The 22,879-nt window shown below is 42.7% G+C and overlaps 1 protein-coding gene across 1 annotated transcript in view; it reads right to left on the bottom strand.

The window, feature by feature from the left end:
• Window positions 1–22,879, bottom strand: part of CFAP54 (cilia and flagella associated protein 54) — a 249,121-nt gene that overhangs the window by 15,125 nt on the left and 211,117 nt on the right. Inside the window, exons 65-67 of the mRNA XM_028532627.2 lie at window positions 17,887–17,993; window positions 15,421–15,562; window positions 7,707–7,781 (exon numbers count right to left, since the gene is read on the bottom strand). Of these exons, the coding sequence (XP_028388428.1) occupies window positions 7,707–7,781; window positions 15,421–15,562; window positions 17,887–17,993 (324 nt within the window). The remainder of the gene's footprint in view (window positions 1–7,706; window positions 7,782–15,420; window positions 15,563–17,886; window positions 17,994–22,879) is intronic.

Genomic DNA, 22,879 nt, shown 5'->3' with positions numbered 1-22,879 from the left:
ATGTGTCAGGGACTGTTCTAAGGATTTTACATGGACTAATTGAATCCTCACAACAATCCTATGAGGTGAGTACTATTTGTATTTCCATTTTACAAACAGGGAAAGTGAAGTATTGAGATTAATCCACCCGCCAGAGGTTACAGATCTAGCAAACAGCAGAGCTGGGCTGGGATTTGGGGCCAGGCAATCTGGCTCCCAAGTCTACCCAGTAACCACTGCACGTACACTTCCCAAACCCCGACTGTGACTCTCCCTCGGCTACATCCTCTCCATGCAGCCCCTTGACCTGAACGGCCAAGAGTCAACAGTGAACAGCACAGGCTCTGGAGTCTGACACTCTTGGCTGTGACAGTTACCAGCTGTCTGACCTTGGGTAGGTCTTTTAACCTCCGTCAGTCTTGTTCTCCCCATCTTCCTTCCAAACAATCATCCACTTTAAAACCACACCCACCGAGCCACCAGCCCCATCTCTCCTTTCCGGACTGTCAGCCTCCCCCAGACGAGAACTCCGTCTTTCTCTCTGTCCCTCCAGGGGGCCCAGTGCATGCCTGGCACTCTGCTGCAGCTCTTTGACTACGCAGACTTTTTAAAAAAAAGTTTCTGTTTATTTTTCTATCCAGGGATTTGGAGATTTGTCCCATTCTCTCCATCCCCATAAACAAAACTACAAAGCAGGCCCTCCCCACCAAGCCCACTGCAAAAGCCAGGACTTCTATTTTCCATCTGGTCTTCCAAAGGTCTTCCGAACCAGAGAAAAATGCTTCCAAATGTGCCCTTGGTCAAGGTTAGGTCTTCCTAAGGATTCTCTACTGTCTCCCAATCACTTTCCAAAGTAATTAAAACTTTTAACCATAGGCTGTAGGAAGTTATACTAGTTTGATCTTTTGTAGGGAACTAGTGAACCCTTTTTTTTAAAGATTTTATTTATTCATTTTTAGAGAGGGAAGGGAGGGAGAAAGAGAGAGAGAAACATCAATGTGCGGTTGCTGGGGGCCATGGCCTGCAACCCAGGCATGTGCCCTGACTGGGAATCGAACCTGCGGTGCTTTGGTTCGCAGCCCACGCTCAATCCACTGAGCTATGCCAGCCAGGGCTATGAACCCTTCTTAAAAGATACCACAGGAAGTTTTCTCACCTTCAGAATTATGTGAAGATAGCATCAGAATATTGACTAATGTTATTACTGAGGAATGGTGTATGGTCCCAGGCCTCTTCTACACACGCACTGTAATTGCTTCTGTATTTGTCCATCTCCCCACTGAACTGCAGGCCCCCCTGAAGGCATGGACTCTGGCTTTTACTTCTGTGTCCCAATGCCTAGTCCTTGGCTGGCGCAGAGGAGGCACTTGTCAAAGGTTTACTATATGGATGCAGGACACCGGTGAGTCTAGGGTCCCTGTTAAGGTCTAGGCTAGAACTGCAAACCAGCAGGACCTCTGGAAGGCGTATCACGAACGTTCATTCTTTTAACAAGCGTTGATCCCTGGAAGGGGGGTGGCCATCACTGGGCAAGTCACTGAGAATGAAAATAGAGTAAGATCCTATCTTTTCATGCGAGACCCTGTCTGCCCTAACCATGGAGACAATTATGGAAGCACACTGTTATAATGCATTTTGATAAAAACTGTTAAATACAGAGATGCAGAGCACGGGCTTGAGAGCAACTGATGAAAGAAGGACTCTGAGACAGAGTCACACAGGTTTGATGTGTTATTACCCGTTTTGACATGATCTAGCAAAAGGTAAGATACTAGCATTGCGGGGCAATAATTTCAGCTGATCATAAGGGGTCATAAGGTCATAAAAGGCCATAGGGCACATGTAGTCATTATGACAGAATGAATACATCAGACAAAAATGGCTAAACAAACTAAGCTGTGTTAACATTATCTGTGACTCTGTGTTTCCCTCTGGCTGTTCTTTCACCCTTTCTGCACTTCTTACCAAAGTCATCTTAAAGAAAATGATTATTTTGGTGACCAGCACATGGCTGGTGTCAACATCTGATCATAAACACATACAAAAATGATCATTTTACCTGGCTGGCGTAGCTCAGTGGATTGAGCGCGGGCTGTGAACCAAAGTGTCGCAGGTTCAATTCCCAGTCAGGGCACATGCCTGGGTTGCAGGCCACGGCCCCCAGCAACTGCACATTGATATTTCTCTCTCTCTCTTTCTCCCTCCCTTCCCTCTCTAAATAAATAAATAAAAATAAAATCTTTAAAAAAATAAAATAAAGTGGGTTAATTTTCTTTAAAAAAAGATCATTTTAAGAATCAAAAATAAGAGAACCCAGGTACACTATTAGCCATGTGAAAAAAAATGTACATTAATAACATACATAATAATGCATTGTCAGTGTTAGAACTTAACTGCCATGGAGTTTTTCTCAGATTAAGTTAAAAATATTTGTAAGAAAACATAGTGCTTAAACTCTTTAATGTTTAACTAGAGTTTACTAAAGTGGCAGACATCAGGCTGTCCTGGGGCTTTCTCGGAGTAAGCAGGAGGAGCACTTGAAGGGGCCGAGAGACATATGCATGGCCGCTGGAATCCACCTGGGCCTCCTGCACACTGCCAGCAGCCTCGCCCGCCACGTGCCTCTGTTCTCCTCCTGCGTCTGCCTCCGATGGCATTTCCCACGCCCGTGTGCAGGAAGCCAAGTGTTGCTGGAGAAAAATCGCAAGCCAAGTAGCCTAGTGTTCCATCAAATTAAAGACTTTCAATCTCCACACGGCCCTGAATCCTTTTATTTGTCTCTGGTCAGCTTTCTTGCCCATCACACTGAATGACTGTGAATACTTGAGATCTTCATCTCTCTAGCTCTCTTAGAAGACCACTGCCCCACTACAGACCTCAGCCCTCTGCCCCACTACAGTGGTACATAAACTTGCCTCCACTTCACTGAGAAGTGAGCACCACTGGGTGTGAACTGCCCCAGCTTTTCCCACCCTTTCCTTACAAATTTGCATCCCTCCCCCCTCAATCTGCTACCTCAAGACTGGAGAAAAGAGCTATCTTTCTGCTCCTTCCAAGCAGCCACCTCACTTGTGTTGTCACTGTCTTTCTGTTCCCTCCCCACTCCCTTAGGGCCGGGTTCCATCATTTGTCTTTGTCTCTTGTAGACAGACAGCCCCCCCCAATAGCTCCTTTCCCTCACCTGACACCCTCCTCACCTCCGTGCCTCTCTCCAGGTGTCTTACCCAGACAGACCTCCTCAAAAGTGCATGTACACTTGCGACTTTCACTTTCCCATTCTCACCTTCTCACCTCTCACTCCTCGGCGCCCTGTAGCACCCGCTCCCACTATTCCAATAAAACATGCCTTGGGTGTAATTTAGTTACAGATGCAGAGCCTGGACTTTTAAGCAGAACTGTATTTGACTCCTGCCTCCTCCACGAATAAGCTGGAAGACTGTAAGCATGCTGCCTAGTTTCCTTGCCCATCAGTTTCTTCTCTAAGAGGATACTAGTAGTAACCAGCTTTATTGGATTCTTGTAATATTGAATGAGATCGTCAAACACTGAACAGTGTCTGCACATGCCAGCTGCCCAGCAAATATTAACCACGGATACTATTACTACTACCACTATTAGTAATCATTTGAAAGATTATTACATTATTATCAGATACTATGCTAAATCTAGCTAAAAATCCTGAACTAAAAAAACGTATCCTACTGAACTCCCACAGCTAAGAAAACCTTACTTTGCCACCTCCTTATACATGTCTTATCACTTGACCTAGATTAACCTTCCTTACTTAAACCCAGATCTGCTCGTAGGAATCCTCTCCATGCTGATTCCGGTGACTCCAGTCAGTTCAGCATACACATGCAAGCCTACGTGCATACACGGGTTGGGTAAATTTATTGGTATCACGTGAACCAATATGAAAATATAAAATTAGCCAAATGTGGGAACCTTAACCTATACTGCCTTGGAAGCAACAAAAATATCGACACCAATGTTCTTCACGCAGCTGGAGTCAATGATTACCGACGGACAGTCTGCCCTTCCCGTGATCAGTCACAGCAAGAACAGACAGAATATTTTTAGCATCCTGTTTGAATGCTACCTGACAACTTGGAAACTGCAGTAATTTGAACCAATGCAGGCAATGAAAGGGAAGCTTTATTACTGGTTCGCCTGAAATTATACCTAACAGTCATACACAGAAGGTTAGCATGGAGTGCTCACCGCCCCCTTCCTTCGCCTCCTTGCTATCCTCAGTTTCTTTTCATCCCAAGCTGGGTGTGCAGAAGCTATGCTAATTAGGGAGAGGCAATAACAGGCAAAGGCGACTGCAGCAGGTATGTTCAGTATGGAGTCAAACTGCACAGCAAGATCTCATCCCGGTGATAAAAACAGCTACACTGAAGCATGTGGTTTTGTCTAGTAATTTATTTCTTGGAACAAGCTCCTGATGCCCATGTCCCCTCCAGCATTACTAAGTGGGAGCATTAGCATGGGGTTCCACTGGGAGGCACCCTCCCTTGGACTGGGGACTTGCCACCACTGCATGTCCTGTTGGGGTCCTGCACACTGACCCAATTCCTCTCGGACTCAACACTGATTCACTTTACAGGAAAGAAAATGAGTCCTAACTCTCTCTCTCCCTTTAACACTTTTCCTCTCCTTGTCTATCAATATTTCAAAACAAACTTGGATCCTAAACATCTGTTTAAAATTAATTAACTAGGGGATGAAGAATTCACACATGGATGCAGGACCTTGGTAGGGATGATAGTGATGATGGTGGAGGAGATAATATTTACTAGACATTTACTTGTACTAGGCCCCGTGCCAAGTACTCAACACGCACGCTTCGCTTTAGCACTCACAGCTGCGAGAGGTTGACATCATTACCCTATTTTCCATTTGAGAAAACTTGCCTAAGGTCACACAACTAACAAGATTCAAGGATGGCATTTCAAGCCTGGTCTCTCAAAAGCCAAATCTCACTCATACTAAAAATCATGAGACCTTTTACTGTGACCTGTTATTAATTACAGTTTGTACAAAATTAGGTTTAAGTTTGATTTTACTATTGATGGCCTGCCACCGTAAATCTGTCTATGTATTTCCATACTAAAAACTTAAGGTCCTCATTTAAAAAATGTGAAAGAATGTGAATGACCAAATAATTGTTTTTTAAAAAGCAAATATTAAATGTTAGGTGTTTAAAACTAAAGGGAATTCAATTCAGTCCAAGAAGCAGTAACTACTTAATATAATGTAGAGGTCACTGTAAGAATCCAAAGACTAAGACAGCATTGCCCCTGCCCCCCAGAAACTAATAATATAATGGGAGGGACACTGTGTAACATCTCAGGTCTCCCTTCAAATATCATCTCCTAAGAGGGTCCCTTATGACCCTATCGAATTTGTCACTCTGATTCTGGTTACTTTCCATCACAGAGGTCAGTAAACTTTTTTTGCAAAGGGCCTGACAGGAAATAATCTAGGCTTTGTGAGCATACGGTCTCTGTGAAAACTACCCAACTCTGCTCTGGTAGCTCAAAGCAACTATAGGCTACAAGGAAATGAACGAGCACGGCTGTGTTCTAATAAAACTTTATTTACAAAATAGACAGTGGACCAGATGTGGTTCATAGGCTTCAGTCTGCCAATCGGTAGTCTAACACATCACCCTCTTTTTCCTCCACAGCACTTAGTAAAACCTTAAATTATCTAGCTTACTGATTTTTTTACTGTTTTCTTCACAAATGTATGATAGTTCCAAGACAGTGGAGTCCTTGTCGCTTGTTCAGAGCTTACTCCCCAGGGCCTCCAGAGAAGCTCCTGATGCACAGACAGTTCACTCTAAGTGTTTGTTGGTTGACTAAATGAATGAACAGCATTTCACAAAAGGAGAAGCACAGATTGCTTCTCAAACAGCTGAACTCCATTTGGCCTTATTTACAGTAAAACACCTGAACTCTATTTGGCCTTATGTACAGTAAAAATTTAAAAAGTGAAAATGTTGTTTTTCACTTGTTAGACTTACAATGGTTAGGAGAAGAGGAGGAGGCAGCGGAGGAGGAGCGGGAGAAGAAGGGGAAGGGAGAGAGGGAGGGGAGCCAGGGGAAGAACAACATGGCTGGATGAGCTTGTGAGTAAAATGGCCCTTGCATCTACCACTGATGGGCAAGGAAATTGGTGCAACATTTCTGGAGAACCATTTATACACCACAACGTATATGCCAACTCAAAAATAGTCAGAGGATTGAGCAGACATTTCTCCAAAGATATATGAATGGCAAATAATGTTCATTATTTAGATGCTCAACTAAACTTGTCATTAGGAAAATGCAAATCAAAATCACAGTGAGATACCACTTTATGCTCATTACAATGGCAATCATTACCTACCCCCACCCCGCACTGAAAAAGAAAAATATCAAATGTTGGTGAGGATGTGGAGAAACTAGAACACTTGTGCATTAATGGCGGGAAAGTAAAATTGTTCAGCTTCTGAAGAAAACAGTTTGGGGGCTCTGCAAAAAGTGAAAAACAGAATTACCATACAATCCACCGATTTCACGTATGTATATACCCGAGAGAACTGAAAGAGGAGACTCAAACAGTTCCTTGTACCCCATGTTTACAGAAGTATTAGTTATAATAGCCAGAAAGTGGAAACAATTTCAATATCTAGCCACAGAGGAACGAATAAACAAATGCAATATATTCATACAGCAAAGTGTTATTCAGCTCCAGAAAGGAACAAAGGACTGATGGATGCTACAGCGTGGGTGGACTCTGAGAACACTGCGCTAATCTAAATAAGGCAGTCACAGAAAGGCCAATATTGCATGATTCCACTTACATGGGGTATGCAGAATAGGTGGAGAGTAGAATAAAGGTACAGAGTAGAGGTTACCAGGAGTTGCAGGAGGTGAGAACAGAGATTTCTTATTTAATGGGTACAAAGTACCTACTAGGGATGATGAGAAGGTTCTGGAGATGGACAGTGTGGACAGGTGCACAACACTGTGGATGGCTTCACGCCATTGAGGTGTACTCCTTACAGGTGGTTAAAATTGTAAACTTTTTACATTATGTATATTTTATCACAATGTCACTTTATATTATGTATATTTTATTGCTTTTCACTCCAAAATCTTATTTCTAAGAATTAACTCTAAGAAGATAATGCAGAAGGGTGAAATATGTATGCTATATACTAGAATCTAGCACCCTCAAGATCCATGAATAAAATCTGGTTATATAAATAAAGCCTGACACAACAAATACATACAAGAGACTATTATGCAGGCATTAAACACAATGTAAGCTTTCACAAAAAAAACCCCCAATAATGTCCATAACATTATTATTGAATTAGAAAAGGCAAGATATAGGATGCATATACAGTATGATCCCATTGACATAAAAATTCTAAAGTTTATATGTACATGGAAAACATTTGAGATATTCTCCAAAATGCTAATAGTGGCTATTCTCTGAGATAAATTTGAAATGACTTTAACAGTATTCTCTTCATAATTTTCTGTACTAGTTGATTTTTAAACAAAGAATAGTTTTAAACAAAATAACATGCTCTTATAAATTCATGTTTATCACTCTTTCACATTAATTAAGAAGGGTTAGGCCCTTGATACTTTCATAAGAGATGTTTCCATTTCCATAGCAACAACACGTGTGAGTGCATCGAACACAGTTTTAAAAGAAATACATACCTCAGATAGTGATGGTGTCTCTCCCTCAGTCAAAAACAGACTTATTATTTCCGAGCAACATTCAATAATCATGTCCTAGAAATGAGAAAACAATGTAGTAAGGTTGATCTTACTGGTAAAATAAGAGATATTTTAACTAGAACTGATTTATTTCATTTGTGTTTTCTTGCTCCATCACCTAACTCCAATGCTCAGGGTGGGACTTGGAGCAACTCAGAGGTCACAATCCCTTAAGTAATTATGGTACTTTGAAAAGCACAGGATGGCCACAAAATATAAGATTTAATTTAAAAGAATATATTTTTAGGATTCTTTCCCTGCATTGTCACTGTTAAAAGTCATGTTTCAGAAGCCCTGGCTGGTGTAGCTCAGTGGATTGAGTGCAGGCTGCAAACCAAAGTGTTACAGGTTCGATTCCCAGTCAGGGTACATGCCTGGGTTGCCTGTCATGACCCCCAGCACCCGCACATTGATGTTTCTCTCTCTCTCTCTTTCTCCCTCCCTTCCCTCTCTAAAAAATAAATAAATAAAATCTTTAAAAAAAATGTCATGTTTCAGAAGAATAACAAATAAAGTAATTCACACTAAAAATAAGATTTTGAAAAGTCACTTTTCTTCCTAGAGGAGAGAGAGGCATGGAAGAGAGTCCAGAAACGGGTTTAAGCAGAGAAGAACGGTTGGGATTGGGAAGGAAATGCAAAGAGGAAATGAACAGGAAGCGGGAGTCAGTATCACCTGTCGTCTACTGTTGATGACCCTGCCCCACCCCTACCCTACGGACAGAGCTCTGTTCAGGTGTACACCTCTGACCCTGAGGGATCTGCCCCTCGGCAGGGCTGAATCAGTCAGGTTCTCCACCGTCATTTCTCATAGGGAAGGACAACAAAGGAGAGCTGTAGTTAGTACTGGCGGTCTGAGCTGAGAGGTCCTGATACGGAACTGGAGAAGGCAGCCAGTGGACCAGACGCAAGATGAGTCAGAGGAAGAAACAGAAGAGGTGCACTTGTGCCCCTGTGGAACTGAGCACACTCCTGGCTGCTCACTCTCCAGTCCACTCCCTGTGAGGCCCGGTGGGTACTGTTTCCAGTCCATGGCTATGCACGAGCTTAGTTTCTGGACCCTGCAAAACACTGCCTTCTCACCTCACCTCCTTTTCCACTTGCGCTAGTGTAAGTAGGTTTTCTTCACTTACACTACAATTAGTTAGAGGAGTCGTAACTCTAACACTGCCATTGCCAGTATCCATCCCTGAGGAAGCAACAGTTTGCTTTTATGGCAGTATTTATATACATATACATATATATAATACATACACACACACATATACACATATGTGTAATGGTATTCAGAAATATTAAAGTGATAAAAGTACATTAATTCTTACATTATAACTGACCACTGCTGGTTAAAACCTAAAAATAAAAAAGCAAAAAATGGAACTCACAGCTCCATACCATGTTATGTCCAAGTTTTAATAAGTGCATAACCATAGAAAAGATCAAATTTTAGAGTTCCAAAGTTATACCTAATTTAATTTAGTTTTTGAAAAGATTTTATTTATTTTTAAAGAGGGGAAGGAAGGGAGAAAGAGAGGGAGAAAAACATCAATGTGTGGTTGCCTCTTGTGTGCTCCCCCTCAGGGGGACCTGGCCCCCAACCCAGGCATGTGCCCTGACTGGGAATCTAACCAGTGACTTTTTGGTTTCCAGACTGGTACTCAATCCACTGAGTCACACCAGCCAGGGCAATTTAATTGAATTTAACAAATACATTTAAGGCATTAGATTAGGTGCTGTGGAATTCACAGAATACAGGCCCTATCCTCACAAAGTTTACAGTAACTGAGAAAAATCAATACTTACACAACTAAATGAAATACCAAGCAGCATGTGGTCAGAACACGCGTCATTACGACACGTTATAGGAGCCTGAAGGTGGGAGAGAGTAAGTACAAGCACGATGCCCAGGGAAGACTTTCTGGAGAACGGATCACGTGAACAGAGAGTGACTGAGTAGTAGGATTTCACTTGGCAGAGAATAAAGACAAGGGCATTTTGCATGGGGGAATCCTGGTAAGCAGCAACACAGTGGGCGTTCAGGGAGCATAGGGATGTGATGCGGTTTTTGCTGGGGGCTGGTACTGGGGCATGGCAGTGACAGTGGTGAGAAGTAAGGCTGGAGAGCACACTTTCACCAGGACAGGTAAAACCAAGGAATGTGAGTTTTGGTGGGTAGGAAATTGAGGGAATTCGGGTGCTTTCAAAAGATAATTCTGGCTACAGTTTAAAGGTGAACTGGGCTGTTCTAACTGGGAAGTGAGACTTAAGTGTGAACTAGAAAGGTGAACCTAAATGTCCTCAGACACACACGAAATGATGCACTGGACTGGAGGAGACAAGAGACGCATAAATCAAACTGCTTGTGCAGGAAGTGATCGCAGCTAAACGCAGGGAGGCTTCAATGGGACCGGGAAGGATGGAGGGCAGGCGGGATCCCCAGCACTGCCCAGGGAACACCCGGCTCCTCTGGTGAGCTCTCCAGGCTCCTGGTTTGTTTTGGTAGACAGAGGAGAACACAATCCACGCCTGTACTCCTCCCACTGTCTACCTTTCTATATTTCTAATTGAGTTCTTAGGCCTGGTTACTTTTCTTTCTATAGGAAATGTTTCAGTAACATCCATGATGGGTTAGTGTCATGACTGCATCGAGACCTATCAAGTGAAACGGTATCAGTCAGGATTTCACATTAACAGGTGAGCAGCAATGTTGCCTGATAAATGCCTTTCGCTGCCTGTTGCAACATTGATCAAACAGAAATTTCACCTCAACAACATGCTGTTCCTTTGGCATTATCTGAGGTAAATCACAAAAATGCGTGAGAAACGGGCTGACTCGATGTTGGGCTGGGAGAGACCTCACAGGCCCTGGCGACCACAGAAACGAAGACGGGAAGCACCAGCTCATCTGCCCGTCTCAGAGGTGCAGGAGGAGGGCCGTGCTTGGTGAGGAGCCTGGGAAGACACAGAGTGGCCCTGGCTCAGTCCTGCCATTTCTCCGTTACCAAGGAGCATCTTGATTCTACGATGGATGGACTTAGTCAATCAATAGTCAATCAAGGCACCCATGATTTACCTACCCGGCAAGATATTGGCGATCAAATGATAAATAAGACTGCTGAGCATGGTAATACAAACTCAAGAGAAAGGAAGAGACACATAGACAGATAATTGCTGCAACAATATGGTAGGGACACAAGGTACTTTGGAGTAAAAAAATGACCTTTCAGTGTATAGAAGTTATAAAGTGTTATCTGAGCTATTTAAGCAAATACAAAGTAAGCTCAATTCTCTCTCCCCTCCCCCACATCAATATGAATAAGATCTAAAAAATAATAAATTAAAATAGTTGGCATCAACAGCCCCACCACCGAGAAGGAAAGATTCCACAACCTAATCCTTTTGAATGGTGCAGCATCCAGCAATGGGGGAAACAGGAAAACTAGGAGTCAGAGACACGAAGTTGAACTACATAACAAAGAGCTGGACCAGAGCAGGAAGGGAGAGGAAACAAAACACCCCACACAGACCGAGTGGGAGGGAAGTTTGAGGAGTCTGAGCCAAACGAGACAGATGTTGAAGACCCTGTGGATATCAGAGAGCTATTAAGAGCGAGACAGCTGAGTAAAATAAGACTTTAAAGAAGTTTTGCTGGGTACACCAAAAGGATGCCCTCTTGAATGCTCTTCCAAGAGACTCTATAAAGATTTAGATTGTCTTCAATGGTTTTGAACATCAGACTGATGTCTCTTTAAGTGCCTCACTTTGCTTGCTAAAAGAGGGCCACCGGGCAGCTGGCTCATTATGAATGACATCTGGGTACATAGCCGAACTCACACAAAAATTAAGCTCCTCCATGACAGAGACCTAATTGTACTGATTCCTGTATTTCTTATATTCCCCAAGCCTGGGAGACTTTTCCAAATAATTGCCTCTCAAAAATAACTCGTTAATTGATGCTGATGTCCAATTTTATTTTGATCTATGTTTTGATAGTACTTTGATATTTGGGATAATTTGACAACATACTCATTTTAATTGCCTTATACACTCCAGGCATTCCATACATTTGCTGAGCTAACCTTGGATGACTTTGGTAAACATATTTTAAGCCTTTTGTATCAGTATGCTATCATCCCAGAAAGACGTTTTTGTCTTAAAATCAGGATGGTTTGCATCTTTCATGTGCTGTGAAGTGCCGGATGTACTCTGAAGATACCCCAAAGCCGTGAATGACAGGTTAAAGCAACTCGGCCATTCTGAGCTGGCGGTGTTCATTTTTGAAGAAGGACATACAAGGTTTTCAAGCCAGCAATGACTGAAACACCTGTTCTGTAGCCCTCCCAGTGCATCTTAAATGACTGTTTTATGAAGTTCTTGGCTTATTCCAGACGACAGGGATTTGGGGGGAAAAGAAAACAAGGGAAAGAAATGGGAAAGAGAACAAGATTTACTACTCCCCATATCAACCAAAAGCACATTTTCTGGACCCTTATGTTTAATAACCCACAAAAATCTATACTGTGATAGATATTAATATATTAGATTATAGAGATTATGAAATCCTGTCCAATTCTCCACCAGAATCGATCTCTTCAAGCGTCCTAGTTAACTTCTAATTAGCTCCCCGTGAAGGTTGTCATGACAACGAACTGGCAGATTCACTCAATGGGATATTATTTGCTATAATCCAAAATGTAGTTGCTTTTTTTTTCTCTTAAGTGCTTGTTAGAATATTGGAAAAAATGGAAACTTTGTATGTTCCTTCCATTTCTCAACTTTCAAACGCTATGAACTAATTAGTTTGCCAATTCGCCCAAATACTAGCTCTTCTTCCATTTGATGACATTCTGTCTTATAAAAAACTAACAGAACTAACACACATCTAATAATGCCCTACTTAAAGTGGAAGAAGCACTTTCTAAGTTGGATAATAGAATAAATTTAAAAATACAGAGGACAAAGTCAGGACAGGAGAAAGTTTTTCCACTCAAGAACTGACCTGCTCACAGATGCCATTCTAGTCAGGGCGTGAACGCAAGCCTCCACGTTGGCTAAGGCAGACCCATCCTCTGGATTCCTCCCTCTGCCCCTGCTCCCCACCCCGACTCGTTCCTAATTGTTTTGTATGCGTAGTCTACCTCTTGGCTCAGACACTGGGCTCACTGTGATCAATCTGATATCTCCATCTGACCCCCAGGGGAATTCTGATGACTCTCATTCCAACAAAAGGGGCTCATCTCTTTTTTTGAGTGAAACAATCATTCTTTTTATCCTCACTGGAGGATATTTTTTCATACCTTTTAGAGAGAGAGAAATGGAGGGAGGGAGGGAGGGAAGGAAAGAGAAGGAAACACCGATGTGAGAGAGAAACATGGCTGGTTGCCTCTCATATGCACCCCAACTGGGGATCGAACACACAACCTGGGTATGTGCCCTGACTGGGAATCAAAACCGCGAACTTTCATCTGTGGGATGACACTCCAGCCAACTGAACCATACTAGCCAGGGCAAAAGGACCATCTTTAGAAATGAGAGTAAAACTAGTCCCAGGAAAGGTCCTTAGTCCCATAAAGCTGAGTGGCAGCACACAACCTAGGATCCTTACTCTTCTGGACACTTATTCTCCTGTCTTAGGCAATCTAAGCTAAAAAGACAAATGCAAAGGAAAATAATCATCTTCCATATATAACCTATGTAGTAATGAAAGGAGTCAAGGATGGTTTTAGCAAAGAATCATTTAGCACATGGCTCAAAGACAGCAATCTGATAAGTCTGGCCTGTGACTGAAAAATTGTGATCGTAAGTGATCTACAAAAGAAGTGCAGAAATGAAATGAGAGCTCAGTTCTTCCGGAAAACAGACATGAAAGGGCAACCATGCAATTTAGGAAAAGGATTATATACAGGAAACTTCACGAGTCTGAGATAGCTGATCTACTGGGAAATTTATTATTAGTGCTCAGTATGTCATTAATATCATTAAATGCCTGGTAATTCATGTTATAACATTGGAGGACACGGGAAAAGACATGTCACTAAAATTCTAAGACATCAGTTCTGTGATAAATGCACGCACAGAGCCCAGGAGACATCAAGACTGGGAAGCTGCATTTTGCAAAGGCTAACTGTTCGTGCTGATGAATCCTCTTGCCACTGGGCTTGTTGCCTCCACAATAATGAAAAATGCACTCACTCTACTGGTAAATTCACACTGAAAACATGCCAACAAATATATCCTGAACATCAGGAGATTTGCCATCTTTTACATTTTCACATGAGGTAAACAAGAAAAAAAATGAGCCATACCAATGATATTCTTTAGGAATGTTGTTGTTGGTAATCAACTGAATATAACATAGCAGAAAGCGACTTAAGAAACAAGATACAACAGACTGAAAAGAAAGGGAAGATCCAAAGAGATCTCCGAGAAGAAAACCAGAGATGGGACCCTGGTGGCTGGAATTCATTCAGTACAAGTTGGGCAGAAGACTGTTTCTTTTCATGGCAAGTGTTGTATAGCCATTTGATTTCTTAAAAAATGACCACAGTAACTACTGGATATGCATCTATATCTCAAGAAACTGGGTAATGTACAAACGGAAAGTCACAGAGCAAGTACTTAGGAAAAAACACGTATTCTGTAGATGGTAAGGAATTTCCACCCCACTCCTGAAGAAAGGACAGTTCCAGCTGTCTCTGGACTCCTCACCAATTCACTGCCAGGGGTGTGGAGTGACTTATCTGATGGGTGAGTTTGGGAAAAGCAACAGAGCATGCTAGGCCCAGCCCCTCCTGGGTAATTGTTGTTTTTATTTTGGGGGGGAGGCACCCTGCCTGCAGGATAGTAAGCCTGGCTGGGGGCACATGGGCGGGGGGGGCGGGCATCTTATGGTCACAGGTGTGCCAGATGACTGTGTGACTGGGTGGCTAAGTCCGGCTCATTCAGCGGCAAAGTATTAATAAGCTCATTTGGCCGCAGACCTAAAGCCATGATTTGCTAATCAGCTTTGTTAGTAATGATGCTGATATTTTGATCGCTCCATACCCATTTCCTATGCCCCACTTCTCAGTGGGCTGAGAGCTCAGGAGGAATAGGAAGGAAGCAACCCTCTCTTCTAACACCCTAACATCAGTCATCGTAAAATAACCACTCCCTAGGGTGAACTCTGTGACCGCATTAATAGCACACTGTAAGGACAGTTGTCTTTTTTGTGAGGAAAAACATATGCATAGGAAAGTCTGAAAGATATATGCTTACCTGTATTTTCTGGGTTTTATTTACACATTACTTGGGTCATAAAAATGTTCAAATAATAAATGCAGAGTGAAAAGTTAAAAGTAATGTTATAAAGTTACAAAGCATTGTTTCTTCAGGTCCACAGTTATGTCTGAATGATTTCTCTAGACTGGCTTTGTTTTCATACACCGTAAAATTCTTAAAATTGGTATGCTTAGAAGAACTTTGAAGGAAACGCTACTTATGTATCCCAAAGGGTCACACCTGGTACTCTACACAGGGTGCAGAAGAACCATACAGCTCAAGTAGAGCTACATAGTTCTGCTCTGAGGAAGTAAAAAAAGAATTTAAGAATGATGTATGTATAATGACGTCCATCCTGCAGCAGCAATGTAACTTTCCATCATTTCATAACTTACTTGCAGTTCACTATCAATTGGTTTCCCTCGCACTTCTTGGATTTCAGATATGTTTTCATCTGGAGTACCTTCAGGAGCTGCTGGCAATGATATTTCGGCTGTTTGCTTGAGATTAGACAGTTTCTCGTGAATCGAAATAATGCTAAAAATAACAAATACATATTTTATTTGAAAAGGTAAGAAGGGCATTCATTTATTCCAAGAATCAATAATATGTGTAAAGTAAGTCCTCATTTATTTAACATTTAGCTTCTGCTATTCCTAAACATAATTCATTCAATGATTCCTTCATTCAAGAAACATGAGAAAAGGGGCACGATTCTAACTTGCATAATGTATATGAGCTAGTTATGCACTCAGGTGGATCTATCATTACGAATTGGCAACGGCACAAAGAAAACTGTACCTGACCAAAATACTGCTGAAGACGAAAACAAAGAATATAAATATCTACACGGCCAAACGAACCCCAGGCCGTGACGAAAGACTTACTCCTGCGTAAGCCCTGATGCCGTGCTATGACTGTCTCTGGCTGAGCTGAAGGTAAGAATTATGACAAGTTTGCAATTGCTCTAAAAAATACAATCAGTGAGCCCACCACACTGAGGTGTATTGTTTGGGGAGTGGAGAGTCGGGAGAAAAATCAAGACAGAAGGAAAAGCAAAAGCCAAGGAGGAGGGCAGAGGACCCGGTGTCAACTGTGATGCAGACGGAAAGCTTCTGGAGCCGCGGGCCAGTGGCCAGTGGGTGGCTGCTCTGAAGGCAGCGTGGAGCCAGCAGATGGAAAAACCCTGGAAGAGCTGAAGGAGGAAGAGCGGCATGGCCGACTACGATACAGGTGCAGGGTCTGTGCGCCTGCCTAAGTGTGTGCGATGCAAGTGTCCGTGTCCAGGGAAGGAGGGAATATTTTATGAAAAAGAACTAAATGACCCAACAGGGCAAATTGGAGTCAGGAAAATTTTTATTCGGGAATTTCAGTTCTCCGCAGTGTCCTCCCATTTTGCCTTCCAAAGGATGATCAACAAGAGCAGTTCTCCACGAAATGATCTTGTCTTGACCCTCCTAAGAGCACAGGGATGTCTCACTGGGTGGGAGAAAGGGTCCATTTCCATGGCACCACCAAGGGACGGAGCTGATGAGAGGCTGTCAGCCACCCTCCTCTGTGATGGCCTCAGGGACGGGGCACTGACCTGAGTAGCCCTACCATTGATCGTGAACACACCATAGTGAAGAACATTTCAGAATAAAAAAGAATCCCATCAGCCTGAATACCATCTATTCTGCAGAAATTATAACCATTTCCATCATGTGGTTCTGGAAAAACATCTCGCCATGTTTCTGAATGTAAAAGGCGAGTGTATAATTTCCTAGTTCTGTTGCTTAGCTCTCTTGGTATATGACCTGTTTCTAGATTTTCTGTTATTTCACTAAAAAAAAAATGAAAGAAAGAAAAAAAAGTTGCCCAATCATTGAAAGTAGCTCTTGAAACATCTCTTGTTTTATTCTCTTTTGTTCCAAGGCCAAACAGAGTCTCTCGAAATGAAAATCAGGGAGCATGAACAACCAATGCTCTTCAGAGAAGCCCCAAGCCTCTGCTCCCCGAGCACCCACCGGGCCCCTCGCAGGACGACAGCTGACACTGGCAGTAGACACGGGAGTTGGTAATGAGACTGGACCTTTCAAAGTACGTGCATCCTTTGCTAGATCCTAACAGTAACCTTAACGGAAGCAGAATAGGTATTATTTGCATCTTACAAGCGATGGTATGGAGGCTGGGGTCATAAGGGCAATGAACAGTGTAATCAAAACTAATTTAACTAAGCAATGAAAAAAGGGAAAACAAACAAGGAGTTTAGTGACATGAAACAGGAAAAAAGAGAAACCATGTGTGAGCACAAGTGAGGGGTGTGGCCTGTTTGATGGGGGTGGGGAAAGCAACCTAGCTGAAGCCCGGATGTTTGACCAGGGAACAGTCTCAAGCAGGTTAGGTAAAGAGGAAAGGATGAGACAAGTGATACAGTGGAGTCTGGCCTTAACTTTGCAACCCGATTCAAAGCCATGTTAAGTTACTTTTTAAATTCACCCCAAATGTCGTACAGGCAACATCCCATCCTCTCTATAAACTTCATCAAGTGTCAGGAACTGTTCCTCCAATGACCTTAGACACTATTATCATTATTCCGGTTTCACTGGAGAGGAGATGGAGGCACAGACAGGTTAAGAGAACCTGCTCAAGGCTGCAAAGGTGGTTCAGGGGCGCAGCTGGCGCCTGAACCGAAGCAGGCTGATCCAGTGTGTGTGCTCTCAACCACCGCATTATCATACTCCCCCGAAAGGAGGATGTTTTTCTAAAAACGTCTTCTAAAAATTCTCCTGGGGTTCGCCTTGTATGTTACTGAAACGGCCTGTTCTCAGGACAGCATCAACAATGAAAGCTAGAGCCGTGCGTGCCCCAGCTGCACTTGCCTGTTCAGGGGCAGCCAGCAAGAGCTGACACAGCCACTGCTGAAGTTGGGCGAGCTCACGTCTGAAATCTTTAGGGACTTCAAGTTATACGCATACAGCAATAAAACCTGTGAGAAGAAGATTAAAAGGCATATAAAATGTGACATCAAAATTACACTTGGCTTCAAGAAATGCATATCACACTTCTCAAAATAACATCATTCAACTTGAAGAAGTTTTTCTTTAAAAGAGAAAAATGAGGGCTTTTTGTTCAACTCCCTCAAAGAAGAGATGAACAGGAATTGTGCAAGGGTTCTAAGATGAAAAGAAATGCTCTTTGGTACCAACATTATATTATTTCTGAAGAGTGACATTTCTTACTGCCGGTCAGTTTAAATCTCAGCCTTTGAAAGCCCTCCACAACAAGCTCCAAATACACACATGGTGAACGTCTAACTTTGTGTCTTGTTCCCTCCCAAATTGCCCTTTCCCCACAGTAGCCATAGCTGCTTCTCTGTATTCATTTATGCTGCTCCCTCCCCTGCCTTCCATTCATTCAACACACAGTCTCCACCTCCGAGATGAAACTTCTGACAGCTCAGGCTCTAACGGGTTCCTTGTTGTTTGAATTCTGACAATCCTTAGAATTGGTCCTACATGATACAGCATCTATTTACATCATGGAGTCACAGGACTTGAGGGTCACAGACCCTTGGAGGTGATCTGCTCTATGTCCCTCATTGTAGATACAACAAAGCTGAGGCCCAGAGCTGCCAGAGAGCTGCACTACTTAAGTGCATGCTTTTATCTCTGCTTCCTCACAAATCAAGTGAATATAAGAGTAAAGGGTTTTTTTTAAAAGGCATAAATCCACAAAGACAGGACAAGAGGCAAGGCAGACGACACGTTAACACTCTGAATGGCGGGAAGCACTTGGAAGCGCGCAGCTGACTCAGCAGAGAGGAAGGACCGTGTCCTGACTGTGGAAGGGTGGCCAACCACTGGCCTCAGGGGCTGGAGGCATCAGGGGTCTTAGACAACCCCCTTCGCATCCTTTCCCTGAGCGCCTATCACCGGGAGACTCCCGCTTCCCTTATCTCCTCTCTGCTGGCTGAACTTTTCCATTTTGCTCTCTGCGGAGGTTAAATCAGAAGAGATCTATGCTCAGGAACATTAGGTACAGGGTGAGGTGCCGAAATGGAACCACTGGAATTAAGTGAAAGTCTATTCTGAGTAAGAGATATCTCCTGACCCGACTCCAGCCCCCTCCCTGCACCCTCCCCCGCCCACTCCAGGATGTCAGGAACCAGACAGAACTCTCAAAGTGTTCTCCTACAGGAAAGTGACCAAAGAGAAAAGATCCTCAGATACCCATGTTTCAGCATCCTCCAATGAAACTGCTGGCTCCTGCAATTCCCCTACAACGAGGCCTATAAATCGGTAAGCCTGACCCGATATGCTTCTTAGTGTCTCTAGAATGAATGGAGAGCCAGCAGTCACTAGACATGAGATGAAAGGCAGCAACCAGAACTAGCATAAGAAAGGAACTTGGAGAATCAGTGACAAGACAGAGAGCAAAGAAAGCTTCAGTGAAACCAAAATTAATATCCTCAGAGAGAAGAAAGACAATACTGCATCTGTGAAATGAGAACACAGTGCTATTAACCTAGAACAATTAAAACATGAGAAAGAGCTCTTAAAAATTAAAAAATAGAATCATAACAATGAAATAGTCAATAAAAAGCTTTAGGAATAGAAAGTAAACCTAAATTTAAAAACATCAACAGGGGGAGAATAGGAAAAGTAAATACTCAATCTAATAATATTCAATATCTGAGTATTAGAAATTCTAGAAGGTCCAGAAATCATCACATAGAGAAAATTATCAACAACAACAAAAAATCTCCATTAACTGAAGAATATATGTTCAAGATTCAAAGGGGCACCCGAAGCATCTAACATGAGGGATGAAAGAGCCACACCAAGGCACATCACGGAACTTCAGAACCCGGGGCAGAGGGAAATCTCCAGGGCTTCCAGAGGAGAAAAGTCAAAGAAGTAGGAATCGGAAGGGGGTCAGAGCTCTCAATAGCAATGCAGACTGCCGGAGGCAATGTAGCCATGCTGCCTGCCTTTTGGAGGGAAGTAATTTTCAACCTATCATTTTATGCCTAAAAAAAACAAGAAATTAAGCATTAAAATTCTGACCTTTAGTCAGACATTTCAGGTCTTTTTACTTTCTGTGGCAATCTCTGTAGCAGCCCTGTCAGCATCTCCAGGGACTACAAGCATGATACTGGCCACTGGCCACGCCTGGACGAGACGCACTAACTAAGAATTAATCTAGTCCTCTCCTGGGGCCCAACCACACCATGGGTCAGCCTGTGCCATCCTGCCGGTGTTTTCTGCTTAGTTAGTAAGCAACTGAGTTATACACGTATTATAAGGAAATCAGTAGTAAGAGTTAGAAGGCTTAGGTTCGCATTTTTGTTTTTGCCACTGACGAGCTGTGGCATGCATTGCTCAAGCCCATATGGGACTTTGCTTCATGATCTGTAAAACGGGAGCATCAAACTCAGTTCATGTTCTCTTGTTTATTTCTGATCTGAAATTTGACTTGGGTGGTCCTAAGAGAAGTCTCCAGAAAATAGTGAAATTGTTCAAAAGATGTTTAGTTTGTAACAAAGTTCTAGTGAAGAGCTTGCAATGTGGTTCTACTATATTCTCCTAAAGATAACTTTGTCAAATGGGATAATGTAATGTCTGCCTGACTCTTGAGAAGTTAAACTCTTCCAAGTTATAAACGTAACTCTGAAGTATCATGGCATGGAATATTTAGCCCTCTGAGTTATCTAAAACTTTTATATTCAAATCCCTGGTCCTGGCATTTCTACTCTGTTGCCACCAGCATCCTTAGTTCCTGCTAGTATTTCTGCTTCAGAGTAGTAGATAAACTAGAGTGAGCTAAGAGGATGAATTAAGTGATGTTAACTTACAGTGTTATCCAATGACCCTCTAAGGCCCTGGAAACTCCAAAGCCTTAAGTCAGATGCTAATTTTCATTACCATCCTTTCCAGAGTCGAGAAGGGCCTGCAGCCAGGGCCATCCTCTGAAGACTCAACACAGCACCGTGCTTAGGACGCAGACTTGGAGTCAGATTGCTCTGGTCCTGACTTCATGCCAACCAGCATCCCTCCAGCCCGTGTCTCAGTTTCCATGTCTACAAAACAGGGCTAGCAGTGGGACCTACCCCACGGAGTCATTGTGAAGCCGATACAAGTCAAGTGCCTGGAATATAATAAGCTCTACATAAGTGCTCACTGGTGCTATCGCCCTATGGGTTTCATGGGCTTCAGCCACTCATTCAACACAAAACTGTAAGGCCAATTAAAATGAGTAGATGCATGCTTGAATATACCAGGATGTATTTAAGTCATCAAACCAATTTCAGTGTTAGCCTCTAAAAAAGACAGCATCTTAGGACTGAGAAGATTTAGCCAGTGTTTCCTGATTTTTTGACTGAGACTAACAGCAGCAGCTTTTATCAGGTCTGTATCAGGTCACGTCTTTTTTCATGACCTGATACAGACACAGGAATCGTCACAGGGGAAACACATCCGTGTACTAAGAGAGGAAAAACGGTGTGTTCTGTGTCTTCACTTTTGGCTTAAGAAAATCGCCCCAGCAACCTGTTTAAATCAGAGTTTGTTACATGGCATTCTGCTTCTCATCTCTGACACCAGCTCACGCTTCCATGTTAATTGTCAGACACAACTGTTGACGGGTGAAACCTTGTTGCTGTAATTATCAGTCACAGATGAAGTCTTGGCATTCACTTCTCAGATCATCCTGCCCCAGATGGATACGAATGTGATAGTTCTATGACCCTGTGAAATGGACTTTATATTTGATACTTCCTTCCTTGTTTGTTTGTTTTTTTAAGTAGCTGCTTAGGTAAACATTCTGTTTCCAGGTGATCTTTCTCTTTCCATGCCCTTTCTGAATGAATAGATACATTCTTTTATCGGGTTGTTGGTTCTCTTTCCAGCCAGCAAATACATTCTGACCTACACTGAAGAGTGACCTAAGAAAGTTTCTTTTTTAACATATCTATCATGAAACAAAAGTTTCTGGGAAACATTTTCACTTATTATATGTGATGCATTCTGATATTTTTTTCTTGAATTTGATTCCTTAAAAAAAAACTGCTACTCATCCCTCATTATGTTGGCTCCATGAGCCAGGAGTATTCTTGGAGCCACAATTTGAAAAGTACTGCACTAAATTCTTCAAAACAAACTATAGATTATTTCAAAATATATATGGAATATGTGGCAAGGATTTAACTTGGAATGGTGGGAAGGAAAGTACTTTCAAAATGTGAGAAATAGCTTTAAATGTTTCTGGGAGTGATATCTTAAAGCTTCTCTCTTTTTTTTTATCATCGATGGGATTTTATTATAATTAACATGATAATTACAAAATAATCCTTTATGGCTTAGGAAACTGTTTACAAGCAATTTTCATTGAAAAAATGATATAAAGTTGGCATTAAAGTTCATACTAAAAAGACTATTCATTAATATAACAAGGGTAATGGATTTCTGTGTAACTGACCCAGGGTGGGCAGGGTGGCCAGCCTGAGGAGGCAGAGTGAGGGGCCAGGAGGGAGAAGGTGCTGGAGAGCCGGGAGGCAAGCCCGGGAGGTGTCACTACCTGACCCCAGTCACAGGAGTCAAAGGACCCCAGGAGCTGCCCCGGGCACAGCTAGGGGGGACAGCGCTCAAGGGCCGGGAAATGCAGGCAGAGACCGAGGCAGGACCCAAAAAGCAAATAAAAATGCAAAACAGGGCAAAACTATACAGCTAGCATTTCACGGGAAAAAGCCTCAGGCTCTTCTTAGAGAGCCCGGAAACAAAAGAATTCTATAGTAGAAGGTTACTCTGGAAAAGACGGTAGGGACCAACTGTTCCATTTTTAAAAGCTTGACTCCTCTTGAAGACGCTCCAAGGA

The sequence above is a fragment of the Phyllostomus discolor genome, chromosome 2, assembly GCF_004126475.2.
Source record: "Phyllostomus discolor isolate MPI-MPIP mPhyDis1 chromosome 2, mPhyDis1.pri.v3, whole genome shotgun sequence".
NCBI lineage: Eukaryota > Metazoa > Chordata > Mammalia > Chiroptera > Phyllostomidae > Phyllostomus > Phyllostomus discolor.
This window is presented reverse-complemented; position numbering and strand designations above follow the sequence as displayed.